Source organism: Acromyrmex echinatior, chromosome 2 (genome assembly GCF_024713525.1).
Source record: "Acromyrmex echinatior isolate Ae372 chromosome 2, ASM2471352v2, whole genome shotgun sequence".
NCBI lineage: Eukaryota > Metazoa > Arthropoda > Insecta > Hymenoptera > Formicidae > Acromyrmex > Acromyrmex echinatior.
This window is the reverse complement of record NC_141853.1, coordinates 23,190,812-23,205,272: the sequence shown is the minus strand read 5'-3', so window position 1 is coordinate 23,205,272 and position 14,461 is coordinate 23,190,812. Positions and strand designations below refer to the sequence as shown.

At 33.7% G+C, this 14,461-nt stretch overlaps 3 protein-coding genes across 4 annotated transcripts in view; 1 reads left to right on the top strand and 2 right to left on the bottom strand.

The window, feature by feature from the left end:
* The window catches only part of Src64B (Tyrosine-protein kinase Src64B), a 49,580-nt gene extending 42,880 nt beyond the window's left edge, over positions 1-6,700 (bottom strand). Inside the window, exons 1-2 of one of the 2 annotated variants that reach the window (XM_011069682.2) lie at positions 6,356-6,700; positions 5,189-5,841 (exon numbers count right to left, since the gene is read on the bottom strand). The gene's annotated coding sequence lies outside the window, so the exon portion shown is untranslated. Of the gene's footprint in view, positions 1-5,188 lie in introns of both variants that reach the window. The other variant, XM_011069691.2, reaches the window with a different exon arrangement.
* A 176-nt stretch (positions 6,701-6,876) lies between these two features.
* Uev1A (Ubiquitin-conjugating enzyme variant 1A) lies at positions 6,877-10,779 on the top strand. The gene is made up of 4 exons (XM_011069717.2): positions 6,877-7,181; positions 8,205-8,347; positions 8,772-8,897; positions 8,980-10,779. The coding sequence occupies exons 1-4, from the start codon at positions 7,157-7,159 to the stop codon at positions 9,118-9,120; spliced, it is 435 nt and encodes a 144-aa protein (XP_011068019.1). The 5' UTR covers positions 6,877-7,156; the 3' UTR covers positions 9,121-10,779.
* A 271-nt stretch (positions 10,780-11,050) lies between these two features.
* Cyt-c1 (Cytochrome c1) lies at positions 11,051-14,119 on the bottom strand. Its single transcript, XM_011069730.2, has 8 exons — positions 13,781-14,119; positions 12,824-12,871; positions 12,445-12,593; positions 12,232-12,364; positions 11,966-12,130; positions 11,713-11,826; positions 11,471-11,605; positions 11,051-11,393 (listed from the first exon to the last, which is right to left on the bottom strand). Exons 1-8 carry the CDS (start codon positions 13,859-13,861, stop codon positions 11,283-11,285), a joined length of 936 nt encoding a protein of 311 aa, XP_011068032.1. The 5' UTR covers positions 13,862-14,119; the 3' UTR covers positions 11,051-11,282.
* Between the last annotated feature and the right edge of the window lie 342 nt (positions 14,120-14,461).

The window sequence follows — 14,461 nt, the reverse complement described above, 5'->3', positions numbered from 1 at the left end:
CTAATTCTTAGTTATTAAGAACTATTTACATTGATGGAACTTTAGTGTGAGTTGAGTGATGTAGCGTCGGCGTTTACCGATGCCACTGCTTGCCTCTTCCCTTCATATAATACAGTATGCCACAAGCGTCTGTAAAATGGCATCCCTGGCAACAACTCGACATAAAGTCAATTTACCGCTATGCAAATAGACCGAGAAATAAACATACACAATTTCACTATCAATATTAATAACGTTTCAGACTACCAATACAAAAGTCGCTTTAGACGCGCTGAGCGGGTAATTAGCATCCGCCACAGGACAGACGACACGAATTCATTAAGAAGCAAGTAGAATTTCATCGTTAATGCATACGGAATTCTAAGAGACATCGTTATTGAATGTCATTGAATGAATAATATCTAATTTGTACAGGAAGAGAATCGAGTATATTTTATAGAAAAATATTTCAGCTGCGCGCAAGACGTTATTTATGACGCCTTTAAGTATCTATAATAACGAACGATATGCGATGTAAAATATTGGAATAGCCATTCAACTGTTACGGCAACACACATGAAGTATGCTCACCAAAACGATCATGCACGCGTTCACGAGGAAAAAATAAAGCTCATATCGAAAAGAAGAGAAAAAGAGATCCAATATGTATGAAGAGAGCACTCGAACCATAGAAAGAGCACTATATATTAATATAATATCGTACAAACATTTTATGCAATAATGATTGCCAGTCCCGATTGCCATAACGTCAAATAGAAAGGATTAAAAAGTAAAAAGATGCACTCTTCGTGCAGAAGAGATGATTGATAATACTTCAAGCAGCAATAGCACATAATTCTACATAATAATGCATCAGTATACAAAATCTCGTAGGTTATTATTAAAATTATCAGCAAATCTGAACATATCTCATAAAATGTAAATTCTTTACGTGTAAATTAGAAGTTAGAAGCGTACAGAAAAGCAAAAAAAAAAAAATAACGAGTGCAAATTGCATGTATCGAACGTGTGATCTTTCGACTTTCGCGAAGTTAATCAAGTTCAATTAATTGGATCCAGGTAATTGAAGATCGTTTGAGATTAAGATCAAGAAGTTTGTACGGCATTTAACATGTTAAGGAAGTTGTTGTACTGTTTCGTGTGAAACGCAGCTTTTACCAAGCGGCCAATTCGCGGTCACCAATTTCTCACCGGACCTTCTCTCTATCTTTCTCTCTCTCTCTCTCTCTCTCTCTCTCTCTCTCTCTCTCTCTCTCTCTCTCTCTCTTTATCTCTCTCTTGCATGCGATATTTATCCCACAAGGATGCACGGTGACGCGTGCAATTTCCGATGGAAGCGAGAACTCGCCGCCAACGTGATTTAAAGGTTAAGCCGAGGTTGGCCGCGCACGCGGTCGGCCAATCGACCGTAAGGGCTCCGTGGTTAAACTTAAATCAGACCTGCATTTAAGCCGGCCTCGATCGAGCGCTTGTTACATTCAATTCTCGCCCGTGCATCTGGAGGGCCGATTAGGACACTCAGTGTCCAACAACAGTTTCAGTTCTGTCTAGCTATATTTGTCAACGACGAATGAATTATCGGAATGACGTTGGGAATATATAAAAGTATCTTGATATCGATAAGAATCTGATTGTAATAAAAACAAATAGCATATTATATCAAGTATTATATCAAATTTACAAAAATTATTGATGTTTGTATAATGTCTATTACTATCAGTGTAGATGCTTTAATTTTGGTTTAATTTATTCTTGTTTTTAATTCTTAAAACTAGAGAAAGGTAAAAAATAAATTAAATCGAGATTAAAGTTAATTCACATTGATAGAAATGGACATAGAGATAATAATGCTAAGTGTAATAATCAGTGCTGGGAAAAATTGAAATAAAATCATAGAAATATTTATTTAAAGGATGAATCTGTAAAATACTATTTGATATACAAAAATACTATTTGAAATAAGTATTTTGCGTAAATATATAAAAATGACAAATAATATTTAATATTTACATTAACATTTATTTGAAACAAAATATTTATTTGACATTTTGCTACTTCATGGTTAAATAAATTCTTTTATTTTCTATTTTTTATTTACTATTTTCTATTTCTTAACAATACAAAATAGAAAATAATATATTAATAAAATAAAAACAGAATGTTGTGCTCAGAATGTTGGATACACCTCGATAAATGATTCAGAATCCGCGGAAATTGCACTCATATTATTTTCTTAATATTTTTATGTTACAAACAGCTAGATAACCAATGATAAGTAAATTTATTTTAAAATATATTCGTAGAGAAACCAATTACATCTATATTTCTATGAAGTATGTGTTATTTTTTATTTTGTTTTTGTTTATTATTTTCCGTTTTATAAGTATATTTGTTAGAAAAATAGAAAATAGAAGAAGTTATACAACCATGAAATTTCGAAATGTCAAATAAATATTTCAAGTAAATGTAAATAATAAATACTATTTGTCTTTTTTATAATTAACAAAATACTTTAATAGTACTTTTAAAGACACGTATCCTTTAAATAAATATTTCTATTAAATCTATTTCAATTTTTTCTTTGCACCAAAAATATGTATTTACTATCTTCTATTTCAATTATTTTTCCCAGGTAATATTATATTTCGCTACACACAGACAAATATCATTATATTTTTCTGTGCATATTAGCGAAATATAATATTCTTATTATTAAGAAAAGTGATTACTCAGTTTACTTTTTTTCTTTTAAGTAACAATTATCTTTAACAAAAATTATTTCCTTAATAACAGTTTTAAAATTTATTTATTACATATTAAAAAAAAATCTCATTATCATGCACTTAAAACAAGAATTTATGTTTTAAAAAATATTATAAAATTTTTTAAAAAATAACTTTATATGATAAGCAAATCGAATTTGTTTTAATTTAATAATCTTGATTAAAGTATTAAATATTACTATAATCGATTCAATATATTTTGAATAAATTTGATGCTTATGATAAATTTATAATAAATTTATGGATGTGTGAAGTTTTGAAATACTTAAAACAACAGTAGATATTTAATATTTGATTGCAGTATGTATTTTTCTATGTATACAGTTAGATTTGAAAAATCTGCAGCTATGCTACATTGTTAATAATTTCATTCAATGTAGTGTGTATTGCAACTATATATATTATATACAGAATGTATTAAAAAAACCAACTGAGTGTTTCAAATCATGAATTCTATATTTTAAATTCCAGATTTTTTTTTAGATTTTTAACATTCTATATTCTATTCTAAATAATTATATATCAATTAAGTAAGAAAAACCTCAACTACGTCAAAGTTAGATATAACTGAAATAATAACTATAAATCACACATATATATGTGTCGCTTGGTAACGCGGCAAGTATGTAGATAAGAGGATGCTATCGTTTTATTGAGGTACATATTTCGACGAGATTTCAATTCTATCTTGGTCGTGCATTACCTTATTTCTTATATATTTTTCAGCGATATAAAATGCAAATTTAGGCTTAGAAAGTTAATAAAAGAAATATCGAATGCGACACTTACAATACTCTTCCATTTACGCGATTAAATGCTCCGTAGACTATCGGCCAAATTCGAATGCACATAAATTATGGTTAACGCAAGAAAGCCATGTCGGTCTCAGACACATAATGTAGAGGAGAAAACAATTCCTCGAGAAGAGTTTCTCCTTCGGATGCGATTAGCCGGTTACGCCCTTTTGATAGGAAAACAAAGCCTTCTTCGAAAGAGTTCTTCCCTCATTTTCCACGAGTTACAGCGAGCACACAGGTATGGTCAGAACATACAAATGACAATTGACGATTGTAGACTCTTCATAATTTTAACGATCACGTGAATGCATTAATCAATGGCTAATAATCGATGCAAAGTAACAGCCAATCGTGTTGCTATGCAATGACAATATCAATAGCAACCTAATATAAAGGATGAGCACGTTTCCGATGTTCTTGACATTATTTAAAGAATATTTTTATGCACGATCGAATCAGGTGGTTGAAAAAAAGAAACTTTAAAACTTTATTTTAAGATAACTGCTCGATTAAACATTTGTTAATTAAATATTTTCAAATAAAACGTAAAGTAACCATCTTCAATTTTTTCGGAATAGTTTTTGTACATCTTTACATTACGTGCCTTTTGGGTTCTTTCCACCACGGTCTCGGTAATTATCGCCTTTAATGGAGGTTTCTTTTTAAGACAGCTGCTGATGTAAAAAGCTGTTAACTAAATATTTTACTTTGCGCAAAGTAATCATTTTCAATTTTCTCGAAATAGTCTTCTTCTCTTCTCTTTTTTGCTTCTTTTTTTCCACCACTTTCGATAATTATCACGTTTAATGGAAGTTTCTTTATCGAGGGACAGTTAATAATGACATCTGCCAAACGGATAACAATATCAAGGACAACTCATGTCTATTTCTACCACTGCAAATTAAATTTAACCTTGGTTTAATTTACTCTTCATCCTTTTTCTAATTTTTAGAACTAGAGAAAAATAGAGAGTCAATTAAATCAAGATGAAAATAAAACTAGCGAAAACATCTCAAGATGTTTTGTACGAATGTCCGTTCAAGGTATTAAAAAAATCTCATTACCTTATCACGAAACCAATCACATTTATTCGTTATCATTTGCAAGTGTGGTAATAACGTGATAGTAACAACGATCAATGTCAGGAACGTCCCCCATCGCGTATAAATGTAACGCCCCCATGACGCTGTCTCTCTCTCTCTCTCTCTCTCTCCCCCCCTCTCTCTCCTCCTTTCTCTCTCTTGTTCGCGATCGAAAACAACAGATCCGACGTCACCTAATGGAGAGAGTACCACCGATTTACTGTACTCCGCCTTCGCATCGCTCGTCCGAGGGTCGACAATTCATCGAGAATTGAACAGTTCCGGCGAGCACGAAGGACGAAATCCAGAGACTCGTTCGGACCTCGTGCCGAGCGAGGGGTCAATGACGTATTTATGTTTGTTTATTATGATGATGATTCTTCCGGGAAGCTGGAGTCGTTGGAAAACCGGCGCTCCTCCTTGCGCGATCGCGACATTCGCGACAACGATAAAGAACGAGTACCTTCGCACCAGCCGCGAAATCAAAACACAAACACAATAAAATTATTATCAGTTATATACTCACCGTTCCTCGCGTTGTCCACTGCTCCTCTTCCACCGCGTGTCTCCTCCGTCTCTTCGCCGCGGTCGTGCCACCCCTCGGATAATCCACGGCGACGCTGGACGCGTACGAGGCCCAGGACTCCGAGAATGTCGAGTGTAGGGTGGGCTAGTGATTGTCCGTCGTCGTACGGCGCATCTCTACCGCGAGCACGAAACCGACGGTCACACGGCGCATCGCGCGCGCACGACGCTCGACGAGATGCACCCACGGAACGCGAACTGACAGCTATCGCGCGCCGTTCATTATCGGAGGGGAAGAGAGAAGAGAACCACCTTCACCTGCGCTCGCGCCGCTCACGACTGCTTCGCTTCTCCGCTACTCTGCTCTTGCTCTTGCTAGTTGCTCTTGCGCGCGACCGGCCGGCAACCAACGGCGAACGGCCACCAACGGCGCCGATATACACTATACAAGTATACACCGCACACCGCACGCTGCCCTCCCACAAACCGATCCGCTCTTCGTTGCTCTTCGTCACCGTCACCACCTTCGCGAGGCACCGCCAATAGTGTCAGCACTGCCTCGCGTTCGATCAATCGATGTATCGCTACTCGCTATTGCGATTCTCGTTTGCAACTCCGCCAAACGTTTCACCATATGATTAGGCGCGCCGAAGTCTGAAAATACAATTTCTTTTCTTGATTGAGAAATAAAAAAAAATGAAATGAAGGCGAATAGCTATTGCTTTATTATTATTACGACTTAGATGTTATAAAATATTTCATTTTATTATTTGTCTCGGGAAAATATGTGTTATATTTAAATGAGAATTCATTTCCTTTGAAGTAACTTTTGATAAAATATAGAGAACACTTTGTCGTTATTGGATAATTTTACGAATCTAATTAATTGTTGAAAATATTTATTGAGTGATAAATTGAAACTTTTTCAATGAAAAGAACTGATGCACAATGAAAATAATTGTATATGAAAAAAATATCAAAATCGGATGTAATTATTATGGTGATCAGCCTAGATCACCTTTTGTTTTAAAATATATATGTACGTTTTCTAAAGAAACTTGTGAATATTGATTTTTTAAATTTAGAGGTAAGTTGCCTGACGGAAAATTTCTAATGGCGGTTTTATATTGATTTATAAAATTTAGAGTAAATTTCTAATGAATCTAACCGATCAATAACAGATTTTACTGGATCTCCTGTCGCATTTCATGTCGCGTGATTCGGACGGCAATGAAAGCGAGAAATGAACAAAGTGTAGGCTGTAGATTAGATCACTAGACGATAGAACTGTCTTCGTCAACGATGAAACCACGAATGGAGTGACGCAAATCGTCAAATCCGAGATGCGTCAACTCACTAGACACTTACACACTCACGAAAATTATTTATCCTTGTTCAACATTCGACAAACAAGGATGAAATGATTCCATAATCGGTCGCGGGCGTAAAGTCAGTTCTACATTAGTTGCAAGCCGATCGCAAGTTTGTTGCGACAGCCAATATGAAGTGTTGATTTCAAAATCACAAGCTTCAGATTGGCTGTCGCAACAAACTTGCGATCAGCTTGCAACTAATATAGAACCGACTTTCGATGGCGAGGCGCGAGTGATTCACCCACGAACAACGAACGCGACGGACGTGATCTAGAGAGTGACTATTCCGTGGGGAAAACGGGCGATCTCTCGCGCGGAGCGGAGCGCGGAGCGGAGGTTGGCTGAATTCTCTCACGGAGCGGAGTGTATTTTCGTTTATCGAGTAGACACGGCCGACACGGTGCATACACGTTTCTCCTTGGTCGCAGCGCCCTGGATTACCACCGAACGTCCAACGGGTGATGAAAAGCTCGCGCCGCAGTTAAAAAGGCCGCGTCAAGCTCCACGTGAGTGACTCGCCCGCGCAAGGTGCACGTTCACCCCGCTGTACTTTAGGGGGGAAAAAAAATACAGTTCCTCGCCAGAAATACGAGATCATGGCGGTGCCCAACAGCGGTGTAGGTAAGTTATTTTATTTGAACGGCCCGTAAACAACCGAATAGATTCTCCTTCTCGTTTCTCTCCCTTTTAATCGGATAATGAGATCCCCGAAGTGGGACGATGCGACGATCGTCGTACCCGTAGCACTCTCGTATACGCGAATTGACAGAGGATGGCGAGGATACCGCGAGTCGCCCGTATTTCTCATGTAACGAGTCATCGAGACGGTTGACTCGATAGTACATCCGTCGCGAGTTGGTGTTATCCTTCTGCGGTATCGCGGACTCTTCTCGGAACCCCCGATGACTGGAAAAATTGCAAAAAGGTTAATCCAGGTTAACCATGCTCAAATCCTATCCTCGTGCCCATAACCTGTATCGGCGCGAATATCGCGCGGGTACAGTACATTTCAGCTGTTATGATTGTATTATAATTACCATGTTAATAAATACAATTATATGTCGCGACAAATCTTGTCTTTTGAAATAGATTTGCGAACTTTAAGGTTATTTATTTAGAAACTATATTTAATAAATTATGATGATATAAGATTTAGACACTTATCAGATTATACACTTGACTACAAGTATAAAGCAAACTGAAAAATTGAACGTATACATTTTATATCTAACGAAAAATAAGTTAAAGTTGTTATGTTGAGAAATAATAACTGTCATACCTTCCCGGTATACAATATTTATTTGTATGATAATTTTAATATATTATTTTCCTTTGATTTTATTATTGCTAGTATTCTTTTGAAGGAATAATTTGAGGATATTTTATATTTATGATCAAGTATGTTATTCCACACAATACTTCTCCGAGGGATATTCTGGGGAAATGTCTTCAGAATGTAAGAAGTTATAAGAAAGATCTCTGTGATTAAGATGTTTCTCGGAGATTGTATTATGTAGAATTCAAGGATTTCAGAGATTCTCCTTATAATTTCTTAATCTCTAACTTATAAACCAAATATATGTGAGATGAGGCTCAAGATCAAATCTAATTTTGCCATACATTACCCTTCAAATCCTGTTTCAGTTATGCCCCGAAACTTTCGACTTCTAGAGGAGCTGGAACAGGGCCAGAAAGGTGTGGGTGATGGCACGATCAGTTGGGGCCTGGAAAACGATGATGACATGACCCTCACGCATTGGACTGGTATGATAATTGGACCACCTAGGGTAAGATACCTTTTATTAGTAGTTTGTCATTGTTGCGCTAACACGAATCTATATCATCTTTTTATGTTACTTTTTATAGAATATAAATTTATAATTTGCTTTCAAGAAAATTTAAATTAAAAATCTAATCATCAAACTAATCTATATTGCGATACTTATGTTAAATATATGCATTTTTGACTTTTCGCACATTAACATCAAATAAAATTTCTGTGACGCTTAAATGAATAATTATTAAAATCAATTTTTATAAATACTTTGAGTATTAATAACAATTATATATATTATATTGTTAGAATATTCATATATCGGAACAAAAATATGACTAGGAATTAATTGCACTAAATGTGATACTACAAAAATGTTAAAGTTTAATTTTTTGAAATATTTGGTTGATATGTAATTAAAATGTTATATCTTTTAGACACCATATGAAAATAGGATGTATAGTTTGAAAATTGATTGTGGTCAAAGATATCCAGATGATGCCCCTAATGTAAGATTTTTAAGCAGAATCAATATGAATTGTATTAACAGTGCCACTGGAGCTGTAAGTATACAAAATTACAGTATATATTTATATTAAGATAAAGAATATATGTATTTAATATAACATGAAATTTTCATACAAGGTGGATAATCGCAGCGTTCCAGTCCTTTCAAAATGGCAACGAGAGTACACAATTAAAACAGTTCTTCAGGAACTCCGTCGTTTGATGACGTTGAAGGAAAATATGAAACTTTCTCAGCCTCCGGAAGGCAGCACTTTTTAGCCTAACCGTATGAACAGAGATATCTTCCTTTTTGCAATAGCATGAGGCGAGATTTAATAAAGGTACCAAATAATATTAAAAGGGTGCCCGCTGAAAATATATGTTAAAAAAGAAATAAAAAAAAACATGAAAAAAATAGCTTTGTGAAAGAAAGGAGGTAATAGCTTGGAAAGTTGAATGAGTGTATCGAGTTCATGTATAGATTAGATAGAAAAAAATGACAAAAACGCATTTGTCAAGCACAGCTGGTTCTTTGTCGGAATTTTTCACTAAAAGTAGTATTTTCCTGGAATCCCGATTTCATTGCATATAATTACATCATATTCGCGCACGAGATAATCCCATACGGATGCGAATTGATTTAAGAAAACTTTGCTCCAGCTTTTCAAGCTAGTACAATGTAAAGCGGAAAAAATCCATATTTTGAATCTTAAAAAACTGGAGACACAGTCTATGTAATAAAAATGAATAATCAGTAAGAATAACTTATGCCTTTAAAGTTTTTTAATGAGAGAAGAAGAGTAACGTCTGGTATTGCCCTTATAAGATTTCTCTTCTGTTTGCGCGCAAGTGCCATTTCATCTCTTGCAGAGGTGTCTCTCTCTCACTCAATGGTGCGGTAGAAAATTGTGAATTTTGGACCATCGTAAATCTGTATGTCTATTTTACTTTTCCGTGCTGCATATACTGTTTAAACTAGCGATTTACAAATAACGTACATGTCTGAGAAATTATGTCCTTAAAAAACGGCCTCTCTCTCTTTCACGCTAACGAATTGCGTTTCGTAATTGATGAGGAGACGTCGCTTTGTAATCGAAGCATGCATAAATTTGATTTGTAATATCTCGTATATAGCGAACAATATATACAATGCTGCATGGTAAAGTACATCAATGTATGAAGCATCGTGTGAATGATGAGATCTTTTAGTCGATATCATATTTAGATATATTGAAAGTATACTACTTACCAATGTGTATTTGATTGTTAAAATGCAACAGGATTATAAAGTATGCAGATAAATAATGCTTACTGTTTGACCCAAAGCTTCATGATTGATGTATTATGTGAATATTAATTTTGTTATAATTCTCCGAATCATATCTAATTCCTAACATTACTTTGTAAAGTACAGGAGTTGTATTATAACAAAATCATCATTTATTTTAATCTTTAGTGCAATCACAACTATAAATTCATGGATATTGTTGCTGAAAATCGAATTATATGCAGTCTATTAATGATTGATGATGTTTAAGTAAATATGTTCCAGGAAGAAAATAATTGTTATTACAATGTCATCTCAAGATTTATATTATTCAATTAATCGAAAGGATGTTTTATATCTAAAGTTTCACCAAAGTAGATTTTGAAATATCTCCACGTTTAATTGTATAAATATTTTCTAATTACCCGAACGAAAATTATACATACCTTTTTATCCGCTTTGCATTTCAGTATTACACTATCGATAATATAATAGTGTAATTTATAAATCATCCTATTAAATAATAACAAGTTATAGCTCCATATGGACGAAAACAAGCTTAAGGAGAATAAAGTGATTTCCTTAGAAATAAGCGTTTCCTATGTTTCTTATCCATATGTTAGCGACTTTTTTTTAACTTTTGAATAAATCGTTGCTTTATTGAAATTAAATGACTTCGTAACATATTCAGATTTTTGCAGATATTTTATCCTTAATCTTTAAAAATGAGTTGGATGAAAACTTTTAATAGAAATAATTTGTAAAAAATATTGCATAATAAAAACTAAAAACTTACCAATAATAAATAAGAATGATATATTCAGTTAGTTAAAATATCCTTTAATCTTGTAGACTTAAATATGTCCATAAATACTCTATCATTTTGTGAGTTACTTAAGATTATAAATAAATCATGTGTCTCATCAAGGGAGTGGACATTACTTATGTTTAACAATTTATTTAAATCAGACGATGACTCCATTTGGTATAACTATGTACAATGTTTAATTTAATAGATTTTGGTAGTGATGATAAATTGACAGTTCGTCAAATATATGAATAAGTTTAAATCTTGAGAGAGGAGCCACAACTTGCCGGATACATTGTTTAAATTGCGAAACTACATTCTGATACCAGCACAAAAGCTAATATCACGGCGTCAATTTCCAAGTGGCTAACGATATTTTTTGGGTACAAACATTAGTTTTGTATTCTTTATAGTCGACCACTTTTGTCGCTTAAAGTAGTAGGCAGTAACGATGAGAATTGCAAATATTCCAAGAACCTATAAATAATCAACATTAAAATAATTAAAATAAAAATGATAAAGTAAAATAAAATTCGCAGTGATATTCAGTTCACCTTAATAGTCATTTGTTTTCGTTCATCAAATTCATGATTGGCAGTCCACATTAGGAATGTGGTAATATCTTTTGCTACTTGAGAAGCAGTTGCTGGAGTACCATCTTCATATTCTAAGACTTCGTTATAAATAGCCTGTACGAAGGAATAGAATTGATTTATTATTTTCATTATTATTAATGGATGTACCAAATTCAGTCTAATTGTATCAGCATTAATATAAAAAAATGTGAATGACTCACCTGTGCCATACCAATGGCACCACCTGGAAAATATGGATTGAAATATTGTCCTTCCCTTAAAGTTATACCAGCTGGTGCATCACAATATCCGGTTAGCAAAGAGAAAATGTAGTTCTGAAATGTATATAAAATATATTTTTAATTAAATTGTGATATTAATAGAAGTATTTTTATTAAAAATTTCAATGGAAATCGATTAAAACTTTAATTTCTTGAGTGCATAAATTCTATATATTATTAAAAATTTACTTGCCTCTCCATTGTGCCTGGCATTTATCATATAAGATAAATCAGGTGGATAAGCACCATTATTCGATGCTCTGGCAGCTTCTTCATTCGGATATGGAGATGGCACGTAATCATACAATTTTCCTGGACGTTTATAATATTCTCCTACTTCGTTAGGACCATCTTCTACCTGTGTATCACATAGAAGTTTGTTACTATATTAAATCTTGTATTTTACACAATTATAAACATACGAAATATTTCTCATGGTAATATTATAAAAGATGATACCATGACTTCTTCCGCGAGAGCTTTGGCTTCTGCTTCGGTATGAGTAACATCAACAAGGTGACGGTATGCCACATATTGCAAACTGTGACAAGCTGCACACACATTCTTATAGACCTCCCATCCTCGTCGCATGCTACAAAATTAGATTAATAACAACAGTAACACATATGCATAATTCATTGTTTCATTCATTTTAGTATTTAAAAATTATACCTAGCATGATCTAATGAATTGAACCATCCATAAAAATCCCATTTATACGTTGGAGGATGAGCTATCAATTCACCAGCTCTTACCGAGCTATCTAAAGCATAGATGAAGGCACTGATGCCTCCAGCAGTTACTCCTAAGCATGTTAATAACTGTAATTAAAAATGTTACAAATAGATTTCGTCATTTTTTTAAATATAATTTGTATAATATTGTCACATATTATATAACATTGTTGTATATTGAAAATATACAACTGTAAAACTGTAGTCTGTCCTAACTTACTAACACATGCAGTTTGAGAGGACGCAAAAGTCTAATATTAAAGGGATTGGATATGATGGAGATATCTCTTCGTCCAAGCTAAATTAAATTCACATACCATTTTCCGACTCCTAGGCCATTCTTTTATAGTGGAAAAATTACTGGTCTGCAAAAATAAAATTTAAAGTTTAACAAAATAAAAAATTTAACATATTCCACAATGGGAAGAAAACTATTTGCAATGTTACTTTACAGGTATCTTTCATATTTCTATTTTCTTCCTTCTTTTACATATAATTAATTTGGTATTTTAAAAATTTAAACATACATCTCTTTTAATTATTTAAAAAATTATTTAAAATATATATATATATATATTTTTCTTATTTATATACCATTTAAAATAATTGTTATAAAATATTCACAAGAGATATATCTTTGGTATATCAAATACAAATCGAACAATGTCTATCTAATAGTTATTTAAATAAAAGATTAATATATATGTTTTTAGATTAATATATATTCTTATAAATCTTAATATGATATAATTAAGTAAAAAAGAATATATTTAACGAATTGTTGAACATAAGTACATTCTTTAATCAATTTAATACTGACAATTAGTGACAATTGACAGTATAATTGTCTACAATTAGGCGATAAAATTCATGCATACAAATTTGTTGACAGCGCTCGCGAACAATATATAGTTACTTGTACCACTGGCCACGAATAATGCATTGGTAACGCATGTTTGATATCATGGCAGCAATCCGGATTTTCTCGCTCACTATTACATAACATCTGTTGAAGTGCCGTCGAAATCATTATCGCGTGTCTTCAGGCCCTTCGCCGGCGTCCCGACGTGCGAGAACGTTCCGCGGGGAATAATATCGCCGAAAAAGGAGTGACATTAGCAGCCGACAGTTCTGTGTTCTCAACGCGAGGCCGTGGGTCAATATTGGTTAACATCAAGTATGTTGACATGAACGATATGCTGCGATGCTGCGAGGATTTTCGCAAGGAAACGTATGTAGTTATTTAGAAGCGTCGGAAATTCGCGTTTACTTACCTGGCCGATCAACGTGCCATAATTCGGTTTTAGAAGACCAGATTTACAAATTCGACCTAACGTCGCCGCCATGTTGGACATAGGTGTAATATGTGAAGGGTTATACTAGTCAGTGTACGGTCCGCTGGACGTTGATGGATAACTGACGAAGAATTAGTCTTGTGACTGTTGCAAAAATCCTTCCGTGATTATTCCGACTTTTCGGAACGGTCGCGAGGACCTGAGAGAGAGGTTAAAATATCAGTGGAGAGAACACCGCGAAAACGACTTCGGTCGGCGCCGTCGGTGGACCTGCGCAGGCTCGCCAACATTGCGACATGAACGACCACACATTTAAACTTGAATAGGCACGATCTGTAATCTGCGTTTATAATATACGGAATTTTTAATATTTATGTATTTAATATTTATTTAATATTTTTATGTATTTAAATTCACATGTATGTCATATTTTGATTATATTTATTATTACACTACACTAAATTAGTGTACATTTAAAAAAGGGCTATTTTATATGTAAAGTATATCTATAATTATCAAGTTTAATAATGAAATCATATATGTATATTTTTATAAATAATATCATTATTGAATATTTAATTGTTTAAAATATTTCGATTTAACTTACCTACTATTTATTTTTTCTATTTCTTGACTTTTATGCTCGAATTTATTGGTGCT

Coding starts and splice junctions, on each gene's coding strand:
- Cyt-c1 (XM_011069730.2), bottom strand. CDS start 13,861: ATGTCCAACATGGCGGCGACGTTAGGTCGAATTTGTAAATCTGGTCTT. Junction 12,872..13,780: donor ATGGCACGTTGATCGGCCAG/GTAAGTAAACGC, acceptor TTATTTTTGCAG/ACCAGTAATTTTTCCACTAT. Junction 11,827..11,965: donor ATGCCAGGCACAATGGAGAG/GCAAGTAAATTT, acceptor TATACATTTCAG/AACTACATTTTCTCTTTGCT.
- Uev1A (XM_011069717.2), top strand. CDS start 7,157: ATGGCGGTGCCCAACAGCGGTGTAG. Junction 7,182..8,204: donor GGTGCCCAACAGCGGTGTAG/GTAAGTTATTTT, acceptor ATCCTGTTTCAG/TTATGCCCCGAAACTTTCGA. Junction 8,898..8,979: donor TTAACAGTGCCACTGGAGCT/GTAAGTATACAA, acceptor TTTTCATACAAG/GTGGATAATCGCAGCGTTCC.